The sequence below is a fragment of the Amaranthus tricolor genome, chromosome 13, assembly GCF_026212465.1.
Source record: "Amaranthus tricolor cultivar Red isolate AtriRed21 chromosome 13, ASM2621246v1, whole genome shotgun sequence".
NCBI classification, from domain to species: Eukaryota; Viridiplantae; Streptophyta; class Magnoliopsida; order Caryophyllales; family Amaranthaceae; genus Amaranthus; species Amaranthus tricolor.
This window is the reverse complement of record NC_080059.1, coordinates 12,108,815-12,130,251: the sequence shown is the minus strand read 5'-3', so window position 1 is coordinate 12,130,251 and position 21,437 is coordinate 12,108,815. Positions and strand designations below refer to the sequence as shown.

Sequence of the window (21,437 nt, the reverse complement as noted above, 5' to 3'; positions counted from 1 at the left end):
CCTAATCAGACCCTTACATATATCAAATGTTATAAAGTTATATTTTTTGATAAGTGATAAACTTGATTAGTATTGATTCTATGATTGTAAGGTTATGAATATTAACCAAATGAACTTACTTAAGTATTAAGATTACCATATTGTAAATGTGGCAGTAATGTAATTCTGTCATGGTTTAGAAGAGTATTTAATTATTTAAAAGTATCAAACAGTAAAAGAATATAGTACAAGTATACAGTGGTACCAATTAGTTATAAATTCGCACTTAAATTAATATTATTTTGTAAATGTAGCGTATAATTTCTGTATTTTGAGCTGGATAGGAAAATCTACTCGACGTTGAGCGTTAACGGATTCACTCAGTTGTCATCCGTATTATAGATGACAACATATGCAGGATTTAGTTTCAACATCTGATCCAGGTCGTAGCTACAATTTATTTATGCTATCGAGGTCTTAGGTGTATTTTGTTATTTACTTGATGTTTGTTAAGCATGATGTATTTAATTTTAATCATTATATATTTTTAAAACAAATGATATATATTTGATTTTTTTCCTATGTAATATTTATCATTTGTCATAAATAGTTTTTAGTTTTTAAAAGTTTTTAGCAGATCGACATTTTTGAGATTTCAACATTTATTGTAAACATTATCATTAATATTAATTACGTATCGATATTATTGCGCCTGCTACAGTTCAGCAACCTAACGTCTTCATGTCTGATCTGCTTGTCTTCAGCAAAATCATCGTATCTTTTTCAAGGAGTTGGGACCTCTAAGGCGATCATCGTCGGTCTTCCTTCTGCTCAGGGAAGCAGTGAGTGTCTTTCTCTCTAAGAGAGACTCAAGAGTATGCGAACTTATCCCAGGTTTAGTTTAGCTATGTGTTAGGATGTTAGGACCTTATGCCAGAATTTAACACGTTCCCTGAATTTTCCTCTCAATTCACCGTAAAAATCAAAAGTTCAAAGTTATCACAAAATATCATTTTTTAATTGACATTTTTATACAACAAGGAGTACTGAAATCGGAAAGTACACTGTAAAACGTTAGCAGCCGTTTAATTAGGCTTCTTGTGGCTTCCCGCACAATGTTTGTCAATGTTTAAGAACTTGGTGTGTTTTTCGGTTTGGAATACACCTCGGCTCGGGTATATATTGCCCCATTCGCATTGTGAAATAGAGTAAATGTATCATCCCAAAATTTCAGATAAGTTTTTTTTATTAGTTTATCATAAAAAGATACTCCATCTCTTAATAAATATAAGTTACTTTTAATTAAAAATATTATTTTTAAAGTGGGTAAAAAAAATATTAGTTTCATTTAGTTAAGAGACTAACTAAATTTATTATTATTACACAATAAATAACTAATAAACTAAATTGTTTCATGAATACTAGGTGTTGTATATTAGTACATATATTGAAATGTCATATAAATAATTAGACATGATAACTAAAATTATGGTGACTAATTTAATTATAAAATAAAACTTTTCATTTCATATTCCCTTTTAGTACTCCTATTTAATTAAAATAATATCTAAATTAATTTTATTAATAATAACATGTAAAAAAACTCTTTATCTTCATAGAAGTATTAAACTTGATTGATTATAAGAAAATGATGGAGGTTGTATTAGTGGGGTGATCCACGGCATTTTGGTTCTCTTATAAAAAAAAAAAACTTTTTAATTCCTTTTTCTTACTATCACAATTTCACAAATAGTGAAATACTATTATGGCTATTTGTGTAATATAGAAATTCATATATTCTTCATTTACTAATACTTTTGGGATTTTATATTTAGATTGAAGAAATGATTATTATTTTCTAAGACTGTTATTTACAAATTTTTTATATTTTCGATCTGATTAGAGCTCATATAAAGGTAAATTAGTTTTTCCTCTCTTATCTTAATTCTCATATAATATTACTTAGGTGCATGAAAATTTAGACATGTAAAAGTTTATTAGATATGCTAATTATAATTATTCACTAGTGGAAAAAACCTCATTTGCTGCGATTTTTTGTCATTATTTGCTACGGTTTTGGCCCCAAGCAATAGAGATAGCAGCAAATAGCCTAATTTAAATTCTGCGGTTAAAAACCGCAGCAAAAAGGGTATTATTTGCTGCGGTCAGCCCCCATAATATTTTAGGGGCTAAGATAATTCTTGTTAAATTTAGTCTACTGTTATTGTTAATTGTGGATGTAAATTAAGCGACCATGTAAATTCCATTTTTTGGTTTATTATCTTTCAATTGGTTGTTGAGTAATTTAGGGGTCTTTATATTTTTTAAGTTTCGTTTGATAATTTGTCAATTAACCCTTTTAAATTATACATATACATATATATTTGTTTAATAATAGTGACTTCCCTTTTTGGTAAATATTTAAATGACTAGTGAGTTGATATTTATTTTAGTGTAAAAGAAAAAAAAAACAATGTTTAACATATATATTCTGTTAGATTATTTAGGAACAGTTAGTTGAAGAATAATGCGTAATGATTAATATATGAAAGTAGTATTATAAAGCATTATTTGTAAATTATTTAATTTAATTTAATTTAATTTTTTATTTAATTTTATTTTATTTTATTTTCTTTTACTACTCGAAAGGTAGTAAGGTGGTATAACAATTTCAAAAGACATGATGTATTATTTTATTAATTAATTTATTTTATTAATTATTTCATTTATGTTTTTTTTAATTAAGTGCTATTCGGTAATTTTAGAATTTATTTGGGTATTGGAGATAATTTGAGTTAATTATTGGGTTTTGGTAAATTGTGCTTTTAGATTAAAATTGCGTAATATCGTATTTTATTATTTTGGAGTTGATAAATTTTTAATTGTATTTTTTCTTTTTTGTTTATGTGTTAGGAGTATTGTTGACATAGTTGTATTTTTGAGTAAAATAACACTTTTATTAGTATTTTTTTGCCAAGAGTTAGTAATGGAGTTGACTTTTGTTGACTGGGTTAAATTAGAGTCGACTCTATTCCAAAACTCAGACATAGCTCATAACATTAGGTTTGGTATTTCTTCATATATAAAAATTAAAATTTATTAATTGTAAAGTTTATATTTTAAAAAAACAAATGCATTTGATAAAAGTATATTTGAGTTTAATTTTTTTTTTTTGATTAGAATAATATTGTATGTGTTTTATAATTAGGAAGGACAACTAGTTACTCCCCACTGATAGTGAATTTATATTTTGATACAAATGGTAAATGATAGCCGGATTACTACCGTGGGGGCTAGAAGTGTGAGTAGGGGTGTCAAACAGGTCGAGTTGGGTCATTTTCAGGTTCGGGTCATATATAAATGGGTCACTAGACCCTTGATCTGAACCTGACCCATTTAATTAAATGGGTCAAAAATTGAAACCCCGACCTGATCTGTAGCAGGTCGGGTCAACCTGCTAATGACCCATTTAACCTGCTAATTAAATGGGTCATTAAACCCATATATTTCAGGTCATTTGACCCATTTAACCTGCTAATTAAATGGGTCATTAAACCCATATATTTCAGGTCATTTGACCCATTTGACCCAAATATTATATTCACATTTCATCATATTCATAACAAGATAATACTATCTTGCTAGATGGCTCCATAACAGTCTATACTTCCTAGTTAAAACTTAAAAGTCTTCAAGAGTCCACAAACAAGGAAAATAGCACAACAAATTGTTAAGTTGACAAGCCAAAAACAAAAGTATCATAATTAGTTTCTAGTTTCTACAAATCATCACAATCTAAAATATGGTGGCCGAGGAAGATGCTTTTGAGCTGAATTCATGTTGATCGGAACTTTGACATGGACTTGGACTTGGACTAGGACTAGGGTAAGATATGTCTTCTTCTTCTTCAACAACTTTAATCTTCATTACCATCCCACAAAGCTCATCCAATTGTGATTCCATTTTTGCTTCATTAACAAACAAAAATATTAACACCAATAAAAGCAACTAACCAAAACCATTATTAACTTAGACATATTAGTGTATAGAAAATTACCTCCTTCAAATGTCCAATCCTTTAGACAAACAATAGCTTGGACAATATTTGGCTTCAAAGCACTTCGATAGCAATCAAGTACCCGACCATCAATGCTAAAGGCAGATATAGGAATGGCAAGAATATCTCTAGCCATTAAAGAAAGTACCGGATAACGAGATACATTTGTCTTCCAATGCGCAAGAATATCAAGATTAACTGAACGAGGCACTAGTTGCTCCTCAAAATACATCTCCAAATCAGATTTCATATTCACAGTACTATGCTCATTAGAGAAACTATCAAAGTCCTATAAAACAAGCATTTACATCAAATTTCTAAAAGGTAAAAAAACAAACAAAAAATTAATGCTAAAATCACTTACGGTCATAAACTCATCGGTAGCATCTTCAATATTTTCAACATGTAAACCTCCATATTTTTGTCTTGGAGAAGTTGTAGATAGTTTAAGAGCATAAATATTATAAATTTCTTGTATTTTCTCCCTCACCTTAGCCACTTGTTCCTCATAATCTAAACCCAAACCCGCTAATTTCGGGTCGGTTTCAGATCAGGTTAGCAGGTCGGGTCAGCTTTTGCCAGCCGTAAGTGTGAGAGTGGACTCTAAGACTTTTTCTGTCTCATGATTTCTTGCTTTTAGACTTTCAGACTTTTGTTTCTTTTCGTTTAAGTTATGCTCTACAATGATGTACTAGGGTTTAGCTCTTTTAAGTTTTATATACTTTTAGATTTATAAGGTTTATATCGTTGTTCTTATTTATTTAAGATTAAGTGACAACCCTCTTAAAGGTTACTTTCGCAACCTTTTCTTATTTAGAAAGACGAAATGTTACAATTGGTATCAAAGCCGAACGGTTCTATGACTTATTTTAGTAAGTTACTTAGGGCTTCGTAATGTTTAGACTGTCACTATTAATTAATTAATTTAATTTAAATTTGTATTTTATTCTTAATCTGTAAGTTAAAATTTATTTAATTAAAATTTTATTTATTTTGTTTCAGTACAAAAAATAATTAATATCAACTTTTATTTTGTGACTATGCATAATTAGAGAAAGAATCAATTAGTCATTAAATACTATGAAATAGCGAGAATGGAGAAAATTAGTGTATGGAATATTGCAATATTTTAATTAAAAAATAACTTTTTTCCTTATGAATAACTAAACTTTATTAGTTTAGTAAAAGAAAACCATTTAGTCATTAATTGAAAAACTTGGTAATATATTGAATTTTTGTTAGTGTCATAATATTAAGAGGACGAAAAATTTCACCTTAAAATGTAATTTTGACTACAATTTATTTGATTTTGATTGAATTCACTTTTGATGAAAATGATTATGATTTTAATGTTTTTTTTTATTATAATTCACTTATACCTTTAACTATATTCTTTCCATCACATGAAACTAAAAATAATTTTTTTGTGATATAGATGTATGAAAATTACATTTTAGAAATTCTTGTTAACGTAGCGCCTCTTGTTAATAATTTGCCTAGGGTCCAATAATTTTCAGGAACGACACTGAAAAAAGGAGCCTCTAATGAGCTCGTATTCCCATAGTATGTACTTCAGATAGACAATTTAACTCATGTATAAGACGCATTTTAGGGTGAGATCGTCTCATACAATAATTTTTTTGTAGAATTTTTTTTTAATTCAAATTTGAGATTTAAAAATTCAAATTCAAGATAACGTTAGAAATTTGTCTTTTAAACTTTGAATTTGTTCTTTTAAGTCTTGAAATTGGAATTTTTTTTAAAAAAAAATTATAATACCTAATTTAAGATGTAAAACTAAATCAACTTAAGTCTTAAAATTGATATTTTAAATCTTAAATTTAGTATTTTAAGTCTTAAATATGATCTTTTAAATTTAGCATAAAAGTATAAAAAAATTTTGAAAAAAAGTTGAGCCGTGGACACTCATTCGAAACTACATTTTTTTTGTCGTGGGTAGTGTGTGGTTTGAGGCTTTGAGATGAAAGAAGATAACAGATATTTAAAATATGCACAACATAAATTCAGTGGAGGGAAAGATTTTGGAGCGGGAAGAGGGATAAACTAGACAACTCAACCACATCCACATATCATGTTTTCCAACCTCTCGCTCTATTTATTAGACAAATTCTTATGAAAGACGGTCTCTTCGAGATATCATCTCTAATTGGGCCAGCTTAATATACGTATATATTTATTTTTAAAATATTGTAAGTATACATTAAAAATAATGTAAGTAGACATTTAAGATATTGTAAGTAGGTATTAAGAATACGATAAGTCGGCATTAAAAATATTGTAAGTAAACATTAAGTTTTAATGAGTTGGACCTTAGAGACGTCTTTCAAAGAAAGAGTCTCTCAAGAGACTAGCTGTAATTATTACTCTCCTCATTCCTTAAAGTTATTTTATTTTTTATTTTGGATTGTTTTATTTATTGTTCGATAAATAAATCTTTCATTAACTTTATCAATCCTCATTTTAATATTTTAATTATAATTATGGTTTTCACATATTTTTTATTAACTTTATTTTAACATTTTTATATTACTTGTGGTCCTCACATGTTTTCCAATATTTATAAAAATATTTTTTTTAATAATTGTGGTCCTTATATTTTTACGCACTTTTTATTATATTTTTTATAATGTTTATTGTCTTCATTTTTTGTGTATTAAATTTATTATTTAATAATTCCTCCAATTTAAAGTTAATTTCTCATTTGCTTTTTGCATGTTTTCCAATTAATTTCTGTATTAAATTTATGGTCTCAATCCATGACATCACAAATTGTGCATAATTAAAAATTGTAAAATGTTAATATTAAAATATTTGCATTAAAACGAACCAAACAAGATCTAACTTTACTATGAACTTATAATTTAAAAATTAAATATAAATTAAGAGTGAAATGTGAATGGGCTTAATATGCAAAAAGTAAATAAGACATTAACTCTAAATTAGAGAGAATAAGATAATCTCCATCATTTAAAAAATTCTATTTAAGTCGTAGAACTTTTTATGAAAACAAAAGAAATACTCCCTCAATTCAAAGTTAATGTCTCATTATAGTTAAGTAAAATTTGTTTGATTCGTCTCAATATAAAAATTATTAATATTAACTTTTATAATTTAAAATATACACATTTAAAAATATTATAATTTAAATTAGTGCAATAACAAAAATGCAAAAGATAAATAAGAAATTAAGTCGAGTAAGTATAAAAATGTCACCATCAATTTTAATGACAAAAATGACAAGTTTTTTGTAATACTAACACAAGTAGGTTTTGTCTTAAATGGTTGGATTCGTTTTAGCCTCTAACTCAATTTTGTATATGGATCATTCTATCTCTTACTCTCTTCTTTTTTCTCAGCCTTTCGTTTCCATTTATATACAATGAATAGTTTTTAATTTTGAATTTGTAGCATTGTCCTTCTTTTTCACTTTCTTCTTGAATTAGCAAAGTAAGTAACAATTTCCCTCTTCTGCTATCTTAATCAATTGCCTGTTGTTGATTAATTAGGAATAACATTAATGGCTTTTTAATTTGAACATGGATATTTTTCATTATAATGTGAAGTATTATTTCAATATGTACTGAATTCTTCGCCGTTTTTTGTTCTGTTTAAAATTTGTTGGAATTCTGGATAATTTATTGCTCAACTTCAGATTTTGTGCGTGCTCTATGATATACGAATTTCACTAATTCTTTGCTTTGCTGAGCGTTGAAATATGCTCCAAAATTATTTTTTTAATTATTCCTACTTTTTACTTCCTCTGTTCCAAATTTTCAAGTTAGCGGCAACTATCAGAAAAAAATACTATTCATTCAACACTTTTACTTTGGGATTAGTTTTTAATTTATAGGTTAAAACATAGTTATGTGATCTTATTTGATTCGTCTTATCCTAAAGATTATTAATATCAAATTTTTATAATATATAATTAGAGATATTAAAGATTGAACTAATACCTTCAACTGCATGAAAAAAAAAAGAAGATAATGTTCGGTGGTGGTAGTTTTGTAGGTTAATTTTATTTAGTTAGTTAGTTATTAGTAGTAGTGTTAGTGGGTTATTCAACTTTCCGCCTCGAATCTGCCTCTTTATAAGGGTCTGAGTTTTATTTTTTTGAGACCCATCAAATTCAAATCGGATCTAAATTCAAAAAATATTTGACGGGTCTGGGTCTGGGTCCTAGGTTGTAGACTCGGACCCGACCTTTAGATCCGCCCCTCAGACCTGAACTTTAAACCCGCCCCTCAAACCCAGACTCAGACCCAGACCCTATACAATTAAATATTCTAATTTCTAATATTAATTATTTAAAACTAAATATTCTATCATTAATTCACTTCATATATATATATAATATATATATATATATATATATATATATATATATATATATAATACTCCAGACTCCATTCATAGTCGGTATATATGTTAAGTTTGCTGTGTATTTCTTTTAGTCTTTTATATGTGGTTTTTAATTATGCATTTAGATAAGTATTTTTAATAATTATTTTGTATTTGAATTTATGGACTCGAACTAGTTTTTTTTAATAGAATTTTAAGCGTATATGGATAACGCTATGCGGCTATGGATGTTAAATTAGTATTAAATATATGTAAAATACGATGATAAGTCACTTATAAAAATACGAAAAAGACTTGCAAAAGGTTCAATTTTGACAAATCAAAGAGACTTTGTTGCAGACCCATTAAAGACCCTAGACCCATCAGATCCGAAGGGTCTGGGTCTGAAAATTTTGAACCCTTAGGGTCCGGATCCAGTTCTGGATTTAAAAGGGTCCGGGTCCGGATCTGGTGAGACCCGCCCCATAACTTGTATATGTTTCTGCCCCAATGCTTAGTACACCGTTAGGTGGAACGATTGTTGTTTTTGTGTGAGTTTCCTGTGTTGAGTTGAATCCTATAGGTACCTTTATATTACACTTCTATATCACTTATTCAAACAGATAAATGGGAATTCAAATCAAGAGGGTTGAAGTATTAATATGTAGAAAATACATTTTCGTTAGAGTCTGGTATTAAATGTTGCTAAAATTAGCTGAATGATCAATATAAAGTTCCAATGTTCAGTCTAAAAACTGTCAATTTCCCATTTGAGGTCTCGTCCATTCACTTCCAATATGTTTATAACCCTCTTCAGGTCTACTGAACTTATAAAGGATGATGGCTTCAGCTTATAAAGGAATTCTTACCCGATCTAATCATGACATCTGCGCACAAGCCCTATTGAAAGTGAGACCCTTAGATCAGATTGGTTATCTGAAAGACCAAAATCTACTTGGTCGTGGCCGGGCCAAAAGTGTTCGACGTGTTAAATATCAAAACAAGAAATGTCTGCATCAGCATGCTAGGCACTTGAGGTCACCCACTGTCATGGCTTTGGTCTCAGAGCCAATTGCAACCGCGAGAAAGGTACAATATAAGTAGCTTGTGTGTTTTGAATAATCACATAGATCCTATTGATCACTTAATTCATTCACAAAATTAGAATGTTGTATATTTAGTTACTCTTGACTCTCTTTAATTTGTGCAGCGAGTATTCACATTTGGTAAAGGAAGAAGTGAAGGCAACAAAAGCATGAAATCCTTGGTAAGTCATTTAACATTTTATAAGTGGATTTGATGAACTTGGGAGTTTTTACCCAACTTTTATGTTGGAAATATTTCACATGTGAGACAAGATCCCACATCGATAAAATAGTGGGTTGTAGACTTGCATATATACTAGGTGAGCTAATCCTCCTACTACCATATGGTTTTGGGAATCAATGAACCTCACCTAGTGTATGAGCAAGTCAATGCTCTTGACCCGTGAGTTTGTAGGCCCGAGCCCACGGGTGTCCTGTGTCCACACGAATGCGTCACGGTGAGATTATGTGACGAATTGTCACGGCCTAATAAATTATTTGCATTGGACTTGGAAATTCTATTAAATATGTTTTGTTCGTATTTGATGCTACATCAAGCTCATGTTACTAGTAATTTATACGAAGAACAATGTAAATATAAAATGAAAATATGATTTGACAAATCAACTTAAATGAGTCTGGTTTGGATATTTGTTATGTCCTATCATTAATAGTGCAAAAATATGGTTTTGGTCACGGTCGCAAAAAGGGCTTTACTTTATAGGGGTGATTTCGCGGTCGATGCGGCCTATATTCGGTCGCGATAAACTCAAAGACCTTTGTGATACGGTGATGTGTCCTTGTTTTGCACTATGCTTATCATGTCATGTGGTCTTCACGTTTCTTCAGTAATTTTGTGTTTGTGTTGATTCAGTTTCAATCCTGCTATCATGTAATAATATTGAGTTTAGACTGTCGTATCTTGCTTGCACCATAGGAGTAGGAACAAATGTTTGTGTTTAACTAAGAAGTCTATCATGCTTTGTGGTGCTGAGATATCTCTTTTTCTGATTATGCAGCTAGGTGGTAAAGGAGCAAATCTTGCCGAAATGTCCAGCATAGGCTTATCTGTTCCACCTGGGCTGACCATTTCAACTGAAGCTTGCCAAGAGTATCAGGAAAATGGCAAAAAGCTTCCTGAAAGTTTGTGGGAGGAAATCTTAGAAGGTTTGAGAGTGATAGAGAATGATATGGGTGCCTACCTTGGAGACCCTTCTAAGCCTCTTCTTCTTTCAGTTCGTTCTGGTGCTGCGGTATGAGATTGATATTTCATTTTTTTCTGTTTGTTTTTCTTGTTAAAATGTTCCAGTTTACAGAATTTAGCGACACATTTTCTGTCAAACAATAGAGTTGTTCATTACAGTTGTTATGCTCGCTTCTTTCATTCCTGACAAAAAGTTGGCACTGTACATTTGCAGATTTCTATGCCGGGGATGATGGACACGGTCCTGAATCTCGGACTTAATGACGAAGTTGTTAATGCCCTTGCTGCAAAGAGTGGAGAACGCTTTGCTTACGACTCTTTTAGGCGTTTCTTGGATATGTTTGGTGGTGTTGTAAGTTTTTACCTCTTTGTAGTGTAAGCTAATCATTCTCAAAGTAGGTTAATTTTCAAGTGTCCTTTCTTCTCTTTACTTGAAATTGTTATATGTTGCTTTCTTTCACATCCAAAGGCTGTTATCCCCGAATCATTTCAGGTTCAAGTCAGTTCAATTCAATTCGTATTGTTCAGTCTGCCCATTTAATTCACTCGCATGTTCTTGCTACTCTTTTAACTCTACTAAGATTAGGGTGAACAGGCCCTAAAGCCATCCAAAGATCTGTTTGATTACTGTTTTATTGTTTTCTTTAATAAAAATGTTTATTTTTCTCAACTCCTTTTTCTTTTTTATATCTTATAAGTCCTGTATTTTAGTTCGTCAAAGCTTGCTTGTGACTAAGGTATAAAAATTCAAATTTTACATCGTAAATTTTCCAGCTAACTTTGACTGTCTCTTCTTCAAGGTCATGGGTATACCTCATTCCGCATTCGAGGAGAAGTTAGAACATCTGAAGGAAGCAAAAGGGGTTAAACTTGATACTGAGCTAACTGCTTCAGATCTAAAAGAGCTCGCGGAGCAGTACAAGAATGTGTATCTAGAGACAAAAGGAGAAGTTTTTCCTGCCAGTATGAATTAATTTTCATTACTCTCTTTTTATGCCTTGAAACTGACATTTTTCCAGGCCAAAAATTCACCATTTGCACACCTGGTTGAAGTAGTTCAGCACCTAATTTCCCTTATTTGTGCCATTTTAATGATCTATAGGTCCATTGAAACAACTTCAGTTAGCTATTGAAGCAGTCTTTGAGTCCTGGGACAGTCCAAGAGCCGTCAAGTATCGAAGCATTAACCAGATTTCTGGCTTGAAAGGAACTGCAGTTAATATCCAGTCTATGGTGTTTGGCAACATGGGGAATACTTCAGGAACAGGTGTTCTTTTTACTCGAAATCCGAGCACTGGTGAAAAGAAGCTCTATGGGGAGTTTTTGATTAATGCTCAGGTAATATCTATAACTTGCTACAAACTTAGACGACGATATAATTTCACTTTCTCGTCTTGATTGAAAGTTATGCGTAAATAGGGAGAAGATGTTGTCGCTGGCATAAGAACACCGGAAGACTTAGGCACCATGGAGAGGTGCATGCCTGAAGCTTACAAGGAACTCGTGGAGAACTGTGAAATTTTAGAACAACATTACAAGGATATGATGGTAATGTTTGATAGCCTTTTACAATGAAATTTGTATGTAGATTTAGATTTTTGTGTCACTTGTGTTGATGGGGCCAAAGCTTTATAGTTCTGACTTATTAAAACTGTATTTAACTTTTTTGGATGGAACAGAATGGGAGGGAAGGGAAGGGGAGGGGTGGGAAAGGGAGGTGAAATTAGTATGTTTTCCTTTCAAATCTTTCCAATATTTGAAGGATTTACAAAACTTTTACATTGTATTTTCATAACCTATTTGTAGTTTGCGAGTACTAGTTATGTTAGCATAATTTGAGCCTTAATGAAAAATGGAGTGTTTTTCTATTTCTAACTTTTTGTTTATCTTGTGGCTCTTTTTATTCACCTAAATGTTTGATATTTTTAATAAAATAATATGAAAAAAACTCTAACGAATCAAATGCATGAATCATGAACCTAAAAATCGAACCAAACAAACTAAGCAAACGAACAACGAATACGTCGATTTGCGAATCGCAAACCCGAATCATAAAACGAATAAAATCGAATCGCGAATCGTGTGACATTAGTCTTGATTATTGCGCAAATATTAGACAGTTTCTTTAACCTAAATTTTGTATTTGTTGCAATAATCATTGGTGATCCATTTATGTCAATGCAGGATATTGAATTCACTGTTCAAGAAAATAGGCTGTGGATGCTACAATGCCGATCCGGTAAGCGAACCGGAAAAGGTGCAGTAAAAATAGCTGTCGACCTGGTGAATGAAGGAATTGTTGATACTAATACTGCCGTTAAGATGGTGGAACCACAACATCTTGACCAGCTGCTTCACCCTCAGGTATAGCACCCTATTACAGAAGCTTTCATCGAGAAGTCAATTTTCCATGATGGATAATCAGTTGAGAACTTAATTAATCTGGATTTCAAAATACGACATACGGACACACAAATAACACCTAATCAAAATCACTCCATATTGCATGGTTTTAATTTGCTTCAATGCTTCAAAAAATCTATAACTTACTTTTTTGGACATTGGTATGGGAAAAATTTATCCATGTACATAGTATCATGTTTGTCATGGGTATTGATCATCATTATGCCTGTTGATTTGTGCACTAGTTTGAAGATCCTTCAGCATACAAAGACAAAGTGATTGCTACTGGGCTACCAGCATCTCCTGGAGCTGCTGTGGGGCAGATTGTATTCAGTGCTGAAGATGCGGAAGCCTGGCACGCGCAAGGAAAAAGTGTCATTCTGGTATACATTGTGCCCTTTTTTTTTCCTATTGTAATGTGTTTCTTTGTCATTTACCCCTCTAATATCTCAGTTCTGTTGTTATATTACAGCTTGGTTTATCTTATCTACACTACACCCATATATGCCATATTACCATTAGCCATTTTTTCTGGTAGTTTATGTCTCTCTCAAGGACCCAAGATTCAGAACCATCTCTAATCTCTACTCAAGTGGTGGGCTTCAGTTTAACTTTTAGGTAGGAATTAGGATGCTTAGGAGAAGGCCTATAGGAACTAGCTGATAGTCTCGCCTCTAGCTGGATTAAGGGTTTATTAATAAACAGCCAAACATATTAAATCATGACTCATGTATCACTCGAGAGATTTAAAGATATGGTGAAGGTGGTAAAGATAAAAATGCGTGATCAGATAAAAGCAGACGTGTGCCAAACGTCCAAGCTTGTCCTTGTCAGCACGCACATGTATTTTTAGTGCATCCGTAGTAAAGGCAAGTATATAAACAAGGATGACAAATTTGTCGGTATTCTTTCTATATGGGATACACCCCCTTCATTCAACAAGAATGCTAACTTTAACAATGGAGTGGAAGCTTTGATTTTGAACAATACCCTACAGATTCAACGATTGTGAAAAGAGTGAATAGAATATGATTTGGGAAAATTCTCATGGATATGGGAAGATTTTGGAATTAGTTCTTGAATTATTACATAACGATTTATAATGAACTTACATGAAGTGGGATTCATTGTTCTTAATTCACTGAATTAACCTTAGTTTCGTCTTATTTTAGGTTTCCAAACTAGTATTCTGCATGAGCCCAGTGTCAGCCCAAAGTATAGACCCAAACGGTAACCACCCAGAACCTATGCAGAGCGGACCCATTCTCAAATTATTTTCCTTAACATTTATTCATTTTTTCACAAGTTAAATCCATTGATATTGTGAGGGACAGACGAAAATAGAAAATGAGGACAAATAAGTGGTACAAACCAAAACTGAAAATGAGGCAAATTGAGAGGGATGGAAGGAGTATGCATCTTTCAAAATTATAGAAGATTTGTGTTTCTTTTTCGCTCATATCTTTTTCTTAATTAAATTTTACAAAATCCTTTAGAATATAAAATTTGAAATAATTTTCCTGATTAAATGTGAGGGGACTGAGCTCTTCCCAAAACATACAGTAAGTATCTGCATTTTGTAGGTGAGGACTGAAACTAGCCCAGAGGATGTAGGAGGCATGCATGTGGCTGCTGGAATCTTGACTGCGAGGGGTGGAATAACATCCCATGCTGCTGTTGTGGCTCGTGGATGGGGAAAGTGTTGCGTTTCAGGGTGCTCAGATATTCAAGTGAATGATGCCAAGAAGGTTTGGCTTTTAAATTTCCGTTCTTACTTGATTTTTGATCTCTTTATATAAAGCAGCAATAACAACAACAATGTCAAAGCCTTAATCCCAAAAGATTGGCGTTGGCTAACAAGAACTAATTTTTGGTTCAAAATCATGGGATCTGACTAGTAGGTTTTGCTGAGCTGATTGTCACAAACATATTGACTACTTTTCTTTTTCTGGGCTTGGGACCTGCAATGAGCGAGAAGTACTCTTAGGCGGAGTTATCTCATTGTATGATGGATAATATTGATATTTATTCTTCATCGTGCAGGTTGTTGTGGTTGGAAATAATGTACTAGCAGAAGGCGACTGGCTTTCTCTTAATGGAACTACTGGTGAAGTTATTCTAGGGAAAGAACCACTTGCACCTCCTGCTCTTAGCGGGGATCTGGAGGTCTTCATGTCTTGGGCTGATAACATACGACGTCTTAAGGTTCTATAATGACATAATATTTACTAATTTTCTCAACTTGCACTTTCTTTATCCAATTAGGATTCCCAAAGTATGGTAAAATTTGTGTCTAGATGATAATAGTAGCAACTAATACCACTTCCCCAAATTGTAAAGTATTAGTAACTTCTAATGGAAGAATACTTGACAGCTTTCTCTTGATAAATTTCATTATAAGCTACTTTTTACATATTGACTCTATCAAGATGTTAAAATTATGGAGTAAAATACCGACCATTACATTCTAATAACTTAATTTTGTATTTCTTTCTGTAAGGTCATGGCCAATGCTGATACACCCGAGGATGCGTTGACAGCAAGAAACAATGGGGCTGAAGGGATTGGGCTTTGCAGGACTGAGCATATGGTAAGAGTGCTATAATTTTCTTTATAGTTTACTTTAAGGTTCATTTAGTGTCGAATTGGTTTTCATTGTTATTATCATGTGCAAAGGTTTATGTAAATTTTGAAAAAGTGTTTCATCATGTTATATAGTTTCCCTTGCAGCAATGTGTCTGCTTTTATTTCGCACCCATTCAGAATTCTAACCCAAAATTTAGAGGAGTCTTATTTGTCGGGTTACTCTTTTTTCATAATTTTCCGAGTCATTTTATATTGGCCTTACTCAAGTCAATGCAACAATACCACACAACAATAATTCCCAAAGCCTTAACCCAACAATATAGGATCTGCTACATAAACCAAAATAAAACAACGTAAGAGATTGTTGATAACAAAGATTATACTTTAGGTACTTCTTATTCAGATCAAAAGAAAGGAAGTTTTTATTTTGGACCATGAGGCAAATACAAGACTGCATCACCATATTGCGACCATATTAGAAAGGTTTTTGAGCTCACAGGGACCAAAAATCTAATTTATAACCATTACTGCGACTGTGACCGAAATTATATTTTTGCATTATATTATGAACCAAAAAGAGAATAAATGCCATTCAATGTACATATTGAAATACTTTCATATTCCATTTCCTCTTATTTGATAATGTTCTTAATGGCACAAAACAGCCTGTGATAGCTTGAAAATGTGAATAAATCATTGATTTTTCGATGCCTCAGTTCTTTGCTTCAGATGATAGGATAAAGACAGTGAGAAAAATGATAATGGCAGTTACACCTGAGCAAAGAAAAGTAGCTCTGGACCAGCTGTTACCTTATCAGAGATCCGACTTTGAAGGGATTTTTCGGGCCATGGATGGCAAGTTTTCTTCTTTTTTTTTTTTTTCTCCCTCTTGGTGTGATGGTACCATGTTTTTGGTGATTAGAAATTCTGTGCTTATTCACGTCTTTCTGCAAATTTCAGGGCTTCCTGTGACAATCAGATTGCTTGACCCTCCACTTCATGAGTTTCTTCCAGAAGGTGACTTAGATCAAATTGTCAAGGACTTAGCGTCTGAAACAGGCATGACAGATGATGAAGTCTATTCCAGGATTGAAAAGTTATCCGAAGTCAACCCTATGTTGGGTTTCCGGGGCTGCAGGTAATGATATGATGTCCTCATTTTGATGATAACCCCAAAAATAATACCAACGTTTATATCGCAACAATATGGGGTCCGTTACATGAAACCAAAACAAATTAGCGTCGAAAATCATCAATAAAAAAATTACTCGGATCTATCTAATACTAATATTAATATTTTCAATACTAGACTACAACTAATAACATCAATTCCAATAATCATCTACATATATATCTTCATTTTTTCTGGTTTATTGTTAATCGTTGACGATCCAGCTATTGTGCGTTACAAGAGAATCACCTTGGTATGTGAAAGCATTTTTTTCTCGTTGATTAAAGTAACACACAATTCCTAATAATTGCCTTAGAAGAGGCATCTATGGTTCCACCCGAGAGTTAGTTCGAGGGGGAGTGGGTTTAGGTGTACGCAGATTCAAAGAACTGTAGTTTTTCACCCTTAATCTGATTCCTTACAATCTATTAGAATATGTGTGCGCATTGTCCAAAAGTTCAGGTATACACGATTATGATTCTAGTCTTCTTTACAAATAATGGTAATGGAATGTGGTTGTGTTCTTACAGGCTGGGGATATCATACCCTGAACTTACTGAAATGCAAGCACGTGCAATATTCCAAGCTGCAGTGTCAATGACCAACCAAGGCATTAAAGTCCTACCTGAAATTATGGTTCCTCTTGTTGGAACACCTCAGGTATTCTTCGATTTATGTATTTTCTTTACTTTGTACTTTTAATTTCTTCCACAGGCAGCTTCATTTTCAGGAAAAAACACTTGTAGAAGCTATGTTACTCGAACTCTTTATTTTGCCTCATGTACCCTTATCTGATCCTTGATGCTCAGACATTGGTATGACACTTAGACACTTCATTTTAGGCGTAAAATTGAATAATTAGACCCTACACTTGGACATGTACCAATATCTGTCATCAGTACCCAAGTCCAAGTAACATAGCGTAGAAGTAAACCTTGTCGGGACTTGGGAATATTATTTCTTTTTTGAAAGTGAATAGGGTGGGAATTTTGAATCAAAAAACGTTTCGTCAAAGTGAATATACTTGGGATGAAGCTACAACAATATTATAGCCATAATCCCATAAAATGTGGTCGGCTACATAAACCATTCTCCTCCATGCGTTCTGAGCTCTTGTCGTATGGACTTCTAAGCCTAAATTTCTCATATCTATCCTCACTCCTGCCATCCAACTCCAAGTCAAGTTTGACGTCCCTCTTCCTATTTGACGTCTCTCTGGTTTTGACCTTCCACCTTCTAATTAGAGTTGTTTCTGGCCTTTGTCGCACATGCCCAAACCAATAAAGACGATCTCCAATGTTTACAACTTCCAACTGCTTCCTTTATGAAGTACGAATCTAAACATACGTATTCCAAGTTGATACGAGTATCCATTTAGCAGCAAATAAGCTACCATATTGTGTGTCCTTCCCAAAATGAAGTCACAAAAAAATCTGCACTGTAGGACAAGAAAGTAACGATTTATCTTTTAATAGATTGCCTTCAGAACCCTCTATGTATTACAGAAACCACCTTTTCATAAGTCACAACCAACCTCCAACCTAAAAAATTTTTTAGAAATATACCTCTTCGAGTTTTATTAATATTTACGATATCACAGATTGTATTTCTTTAATTTGGTTCAAGTCGTTAAATAACAAACTATATATCTTAATGACAGGAGCTAGGCCATCAAGTGAATTTGATACGCGATGTTGCATCAAAGGTATTCTCCGAGACAGGTACCACCTTGAACTTCAAGGTAGGAACAATGATCGAGATCCCTAGAGCGGCTCTAATTGCAGATGAGGTACAATAAACTCCCGTTCTTCCCCTCACCAAATTCTGACAATAGCTTTAATACCCGGATATGATAAATTTTTTGTAGAGCGAATTTTGATTTCTCTAAAGATGGGTACACTAATTTTGTTGAAAAATGACAAATGACATATACTAAGAGCTTTGCCATGTGTTCTAATTTGATTGGATGTATAAATTGATTACGTAAAAAATAAATTTAATCAAGCAGAAAATATAATAGTTCGATATAATTTCTATTGTAGATTGCAAAGGAAGCAGAATTCTTTTCATTTGGAACAAACGATCTCACACAAATGACATTTGGATATAGTAGAGATGATGTTGGTAAATTCCTTCCTATATACATGTCCCAGGGCATACTCCAAACTGATCCCTTTGAGGTAAGTCTGATCTTACATCCTTCTAAAAATAGTAATCTTTTTATTACTAGCTTAACTCAATGCTGCTTCTGCTTATCTTGATATTAGGTTCTCGACCAAAAGGGTGTGGGCCAGCTTATCAAACACGCAACTGAGAGAGGTCGTGCTTCAAGGCCTAGCTTGAAGGTATAACTTAGAGTTTCGCTTACTATGTTTTAACTTATAGATTATGAATAAAATACAGATTGAGTGATTAGCGGATAGCGTTAAATTCCAAAGGGGACAAATAGTAGGTATAGGAAGAAGTATTATTTTTATGAACACTAAAATTAATTTTACATGTAATATATCTAAAAATAAAATTTAAAAAAACTATGATTTTGTGACATCAACGAATTTAAAATTTACATGATACTTTGAAGTTTGAACGTGCGGCAATTCATATATTACTTTCAACCTTCTATAAGACCAACCACTACTCCGAGTTGAGTTGGTGAGAAATCCCATTTGATCTATAAATCCTTCATCAGCTGCTCACACAACCGATGTGGGACAAACTTCGAAACTTGCAATGGGGTCAATTACATTACATAGACTAACCAAGTGATCTCTATACTATCTAAACAGTAAAGATACTGAACTACATTTGTAAATACACTCTACAGGTTGGTATTTGCGGAGAGCATGGAGGAGAGCCTTCATCTGTTGCATTTTTTGCGGAGGCTGGACTCGATTATGTCTCGTGTTCTCCATTCAGGTTTACTAAGCTTCTTATTTTCAACTCATCTTGTATGATACCGTCTCACTATGAGACAGACTCATATAATTAGTTTATTTTTCTAATTAATCAATTTAATGTTGTAAATGATCACTTTAACCATCACTTCATATAAGATTATAAAAAGTTATCACTTTAAGTATATAAATGATCATTCCCTCTGTTCCATTAGAATTGCAACATATTGCAACATTTACTCTTAAAAGCTCTTATATAGATTTACGTAATGCTACAATGTTAACGGAACAGATGAGTACTTGTAAGTGATCACTTTAAGACAGTAAATGTACATTGGGTCAGCCCAATAGAATAGAAATAGGTATAAGTTGGGGTTTCTTGATTGCGCACATCCCTCTTTACTCCCTCCTCGAGGTTACCGGGTATGGTTTGTCTACCTATTTCAGGAAAAAAGAAAAACCCCCACTCGAACTTTACCTTGTGCGAGATATTGAGATTGTCCTTTACCTTTACCTTAAAGCGTTTTGAATATAATCCCTGTTGTATGGCTGTTTCCTTGACAGAGTTCCCATTGCAAGACTAGCAGCTGCTCAAGTATGCGTGTGAAAATTAAATACACCAGTCACCAGGTATATATTATCATATAAAGAAATTTTATACAAAATGTAAATGTAAATCATAATTTACATTTTTATATATTTTCTCATAGAAAAGGAGGTGGACTATATCATCAATTATATTTGTAAATCAAATCTACATTAAATGTGATGCTTCTGCTGTTCTGCACTCTGCAGTGTATATTTTTTAATGAACATTTTTTGGGATTTTTTTAGTTAGTATATTTATTGCTCTAAAATAAACAAATTAATCATATAATTATAATAATAATAATAATCATATAATATGACAATCACTTTCACACGTGGCGACTTTTTAAAAAGAGAGTTAAGAAATGCACAATTACTTGCCACATGTCACTTTATGTCATATTCTTTAATTAAATGTTATTTCCTTATTTGCTTAATTATTATTTACTTTAGAGTGTTAATGTTGTTTTCTTTTGTTTCTACTTCTATGTAAAAAGAATTTTTATTTCCACAACTTTATTTGCTCAATTATCATTTACTCAAAACTTTTCAATGCTTATTTTTAGTATTAATTATATTATTATTTATTATTATTATTAAAAGGTCTTACCATTACCCCATATTCATTACTCATTTTCATAATTCAAAATATATAATATATCATTTCTTCAATATATTTTCAACAACATTGAAAGATGAAAATAAGTTTCAGCTAAATAAAATTCATATCGTGAAAAATTAAGCATACAAAATTATTATCTTCATACAAATTTCTGCTGAAATATTTTCGATCATCTAATAAACTTAACAACACTAAGAAAATATCATATAATAACATTCCTATCTTTTAAAGTTTCTTGGAAAAATACAACATTTTGGTATTGTTGCATTAGATGTTTGTTTGTTTACTAACAAGATTAATTGTTTGTTTGTTTGTTTGTTTTTGCAGATGAATTAGATGTTGTCACTTTTATTTGTGTAATTTAAGTTAAATTTTTATAAAATGTAATGTCTTTATATATATTAAATTTATTTTTGCTATTTTTGCATTAAGATATAACATGTCAATAACTTACATTATAAATTTAATATTTACTTTGATTGAGTA

The 21,437-nt window shown here is 32.0% G+C and overlaps 1 protein-coding gene across 1 annotated transcript; it reads left to right on the top strand.

Annotated features, from left to right (window-relative positions):
* Positions 1-7,342: 7,342 nt before the first annotated feature.
* Positions 7,343-21,437, top strand: LOC130798039 (pyruvate, phosphate dikinase, chloroplastic). Its single transcript, XM_057660886.1, has 22 exons — positions 7,343-7,504; positions 9,216-9,487; positions 9,609-9,665; positions 10,503-10,736; positions 10,902-11,039; positions 11,488-11,650; positions 11,790-12,025; positions 12,107-12,235; positions 12,872-13,051; positions 13,336-13,473; positions 14,674-14,838; positions 15,134-15,295; positions 15,591-15,680; positions 16,393-16,531; positions 16,637-16,814; positions 17,378-17,507; positions 18,508-18,636; positions 18,890-19,027; positions 19,115-19,192; positions 19,672-19,763; positions 20,306-20,371; positions 21,279-21,437. The coding sequence occupies exons 2-21, from the start codon at positions 9,236-9,238 to the stop codon at positions 20,346-20,348; spliced, it is 2,871 nt and encodes a 956-aa protein (XP_057516869.1). The 5' UTR covers positions 7,343-7,504; positions 9,216-9,235; the 3' UTR covers positions 20,349-20,371; positions 21,279-21,437.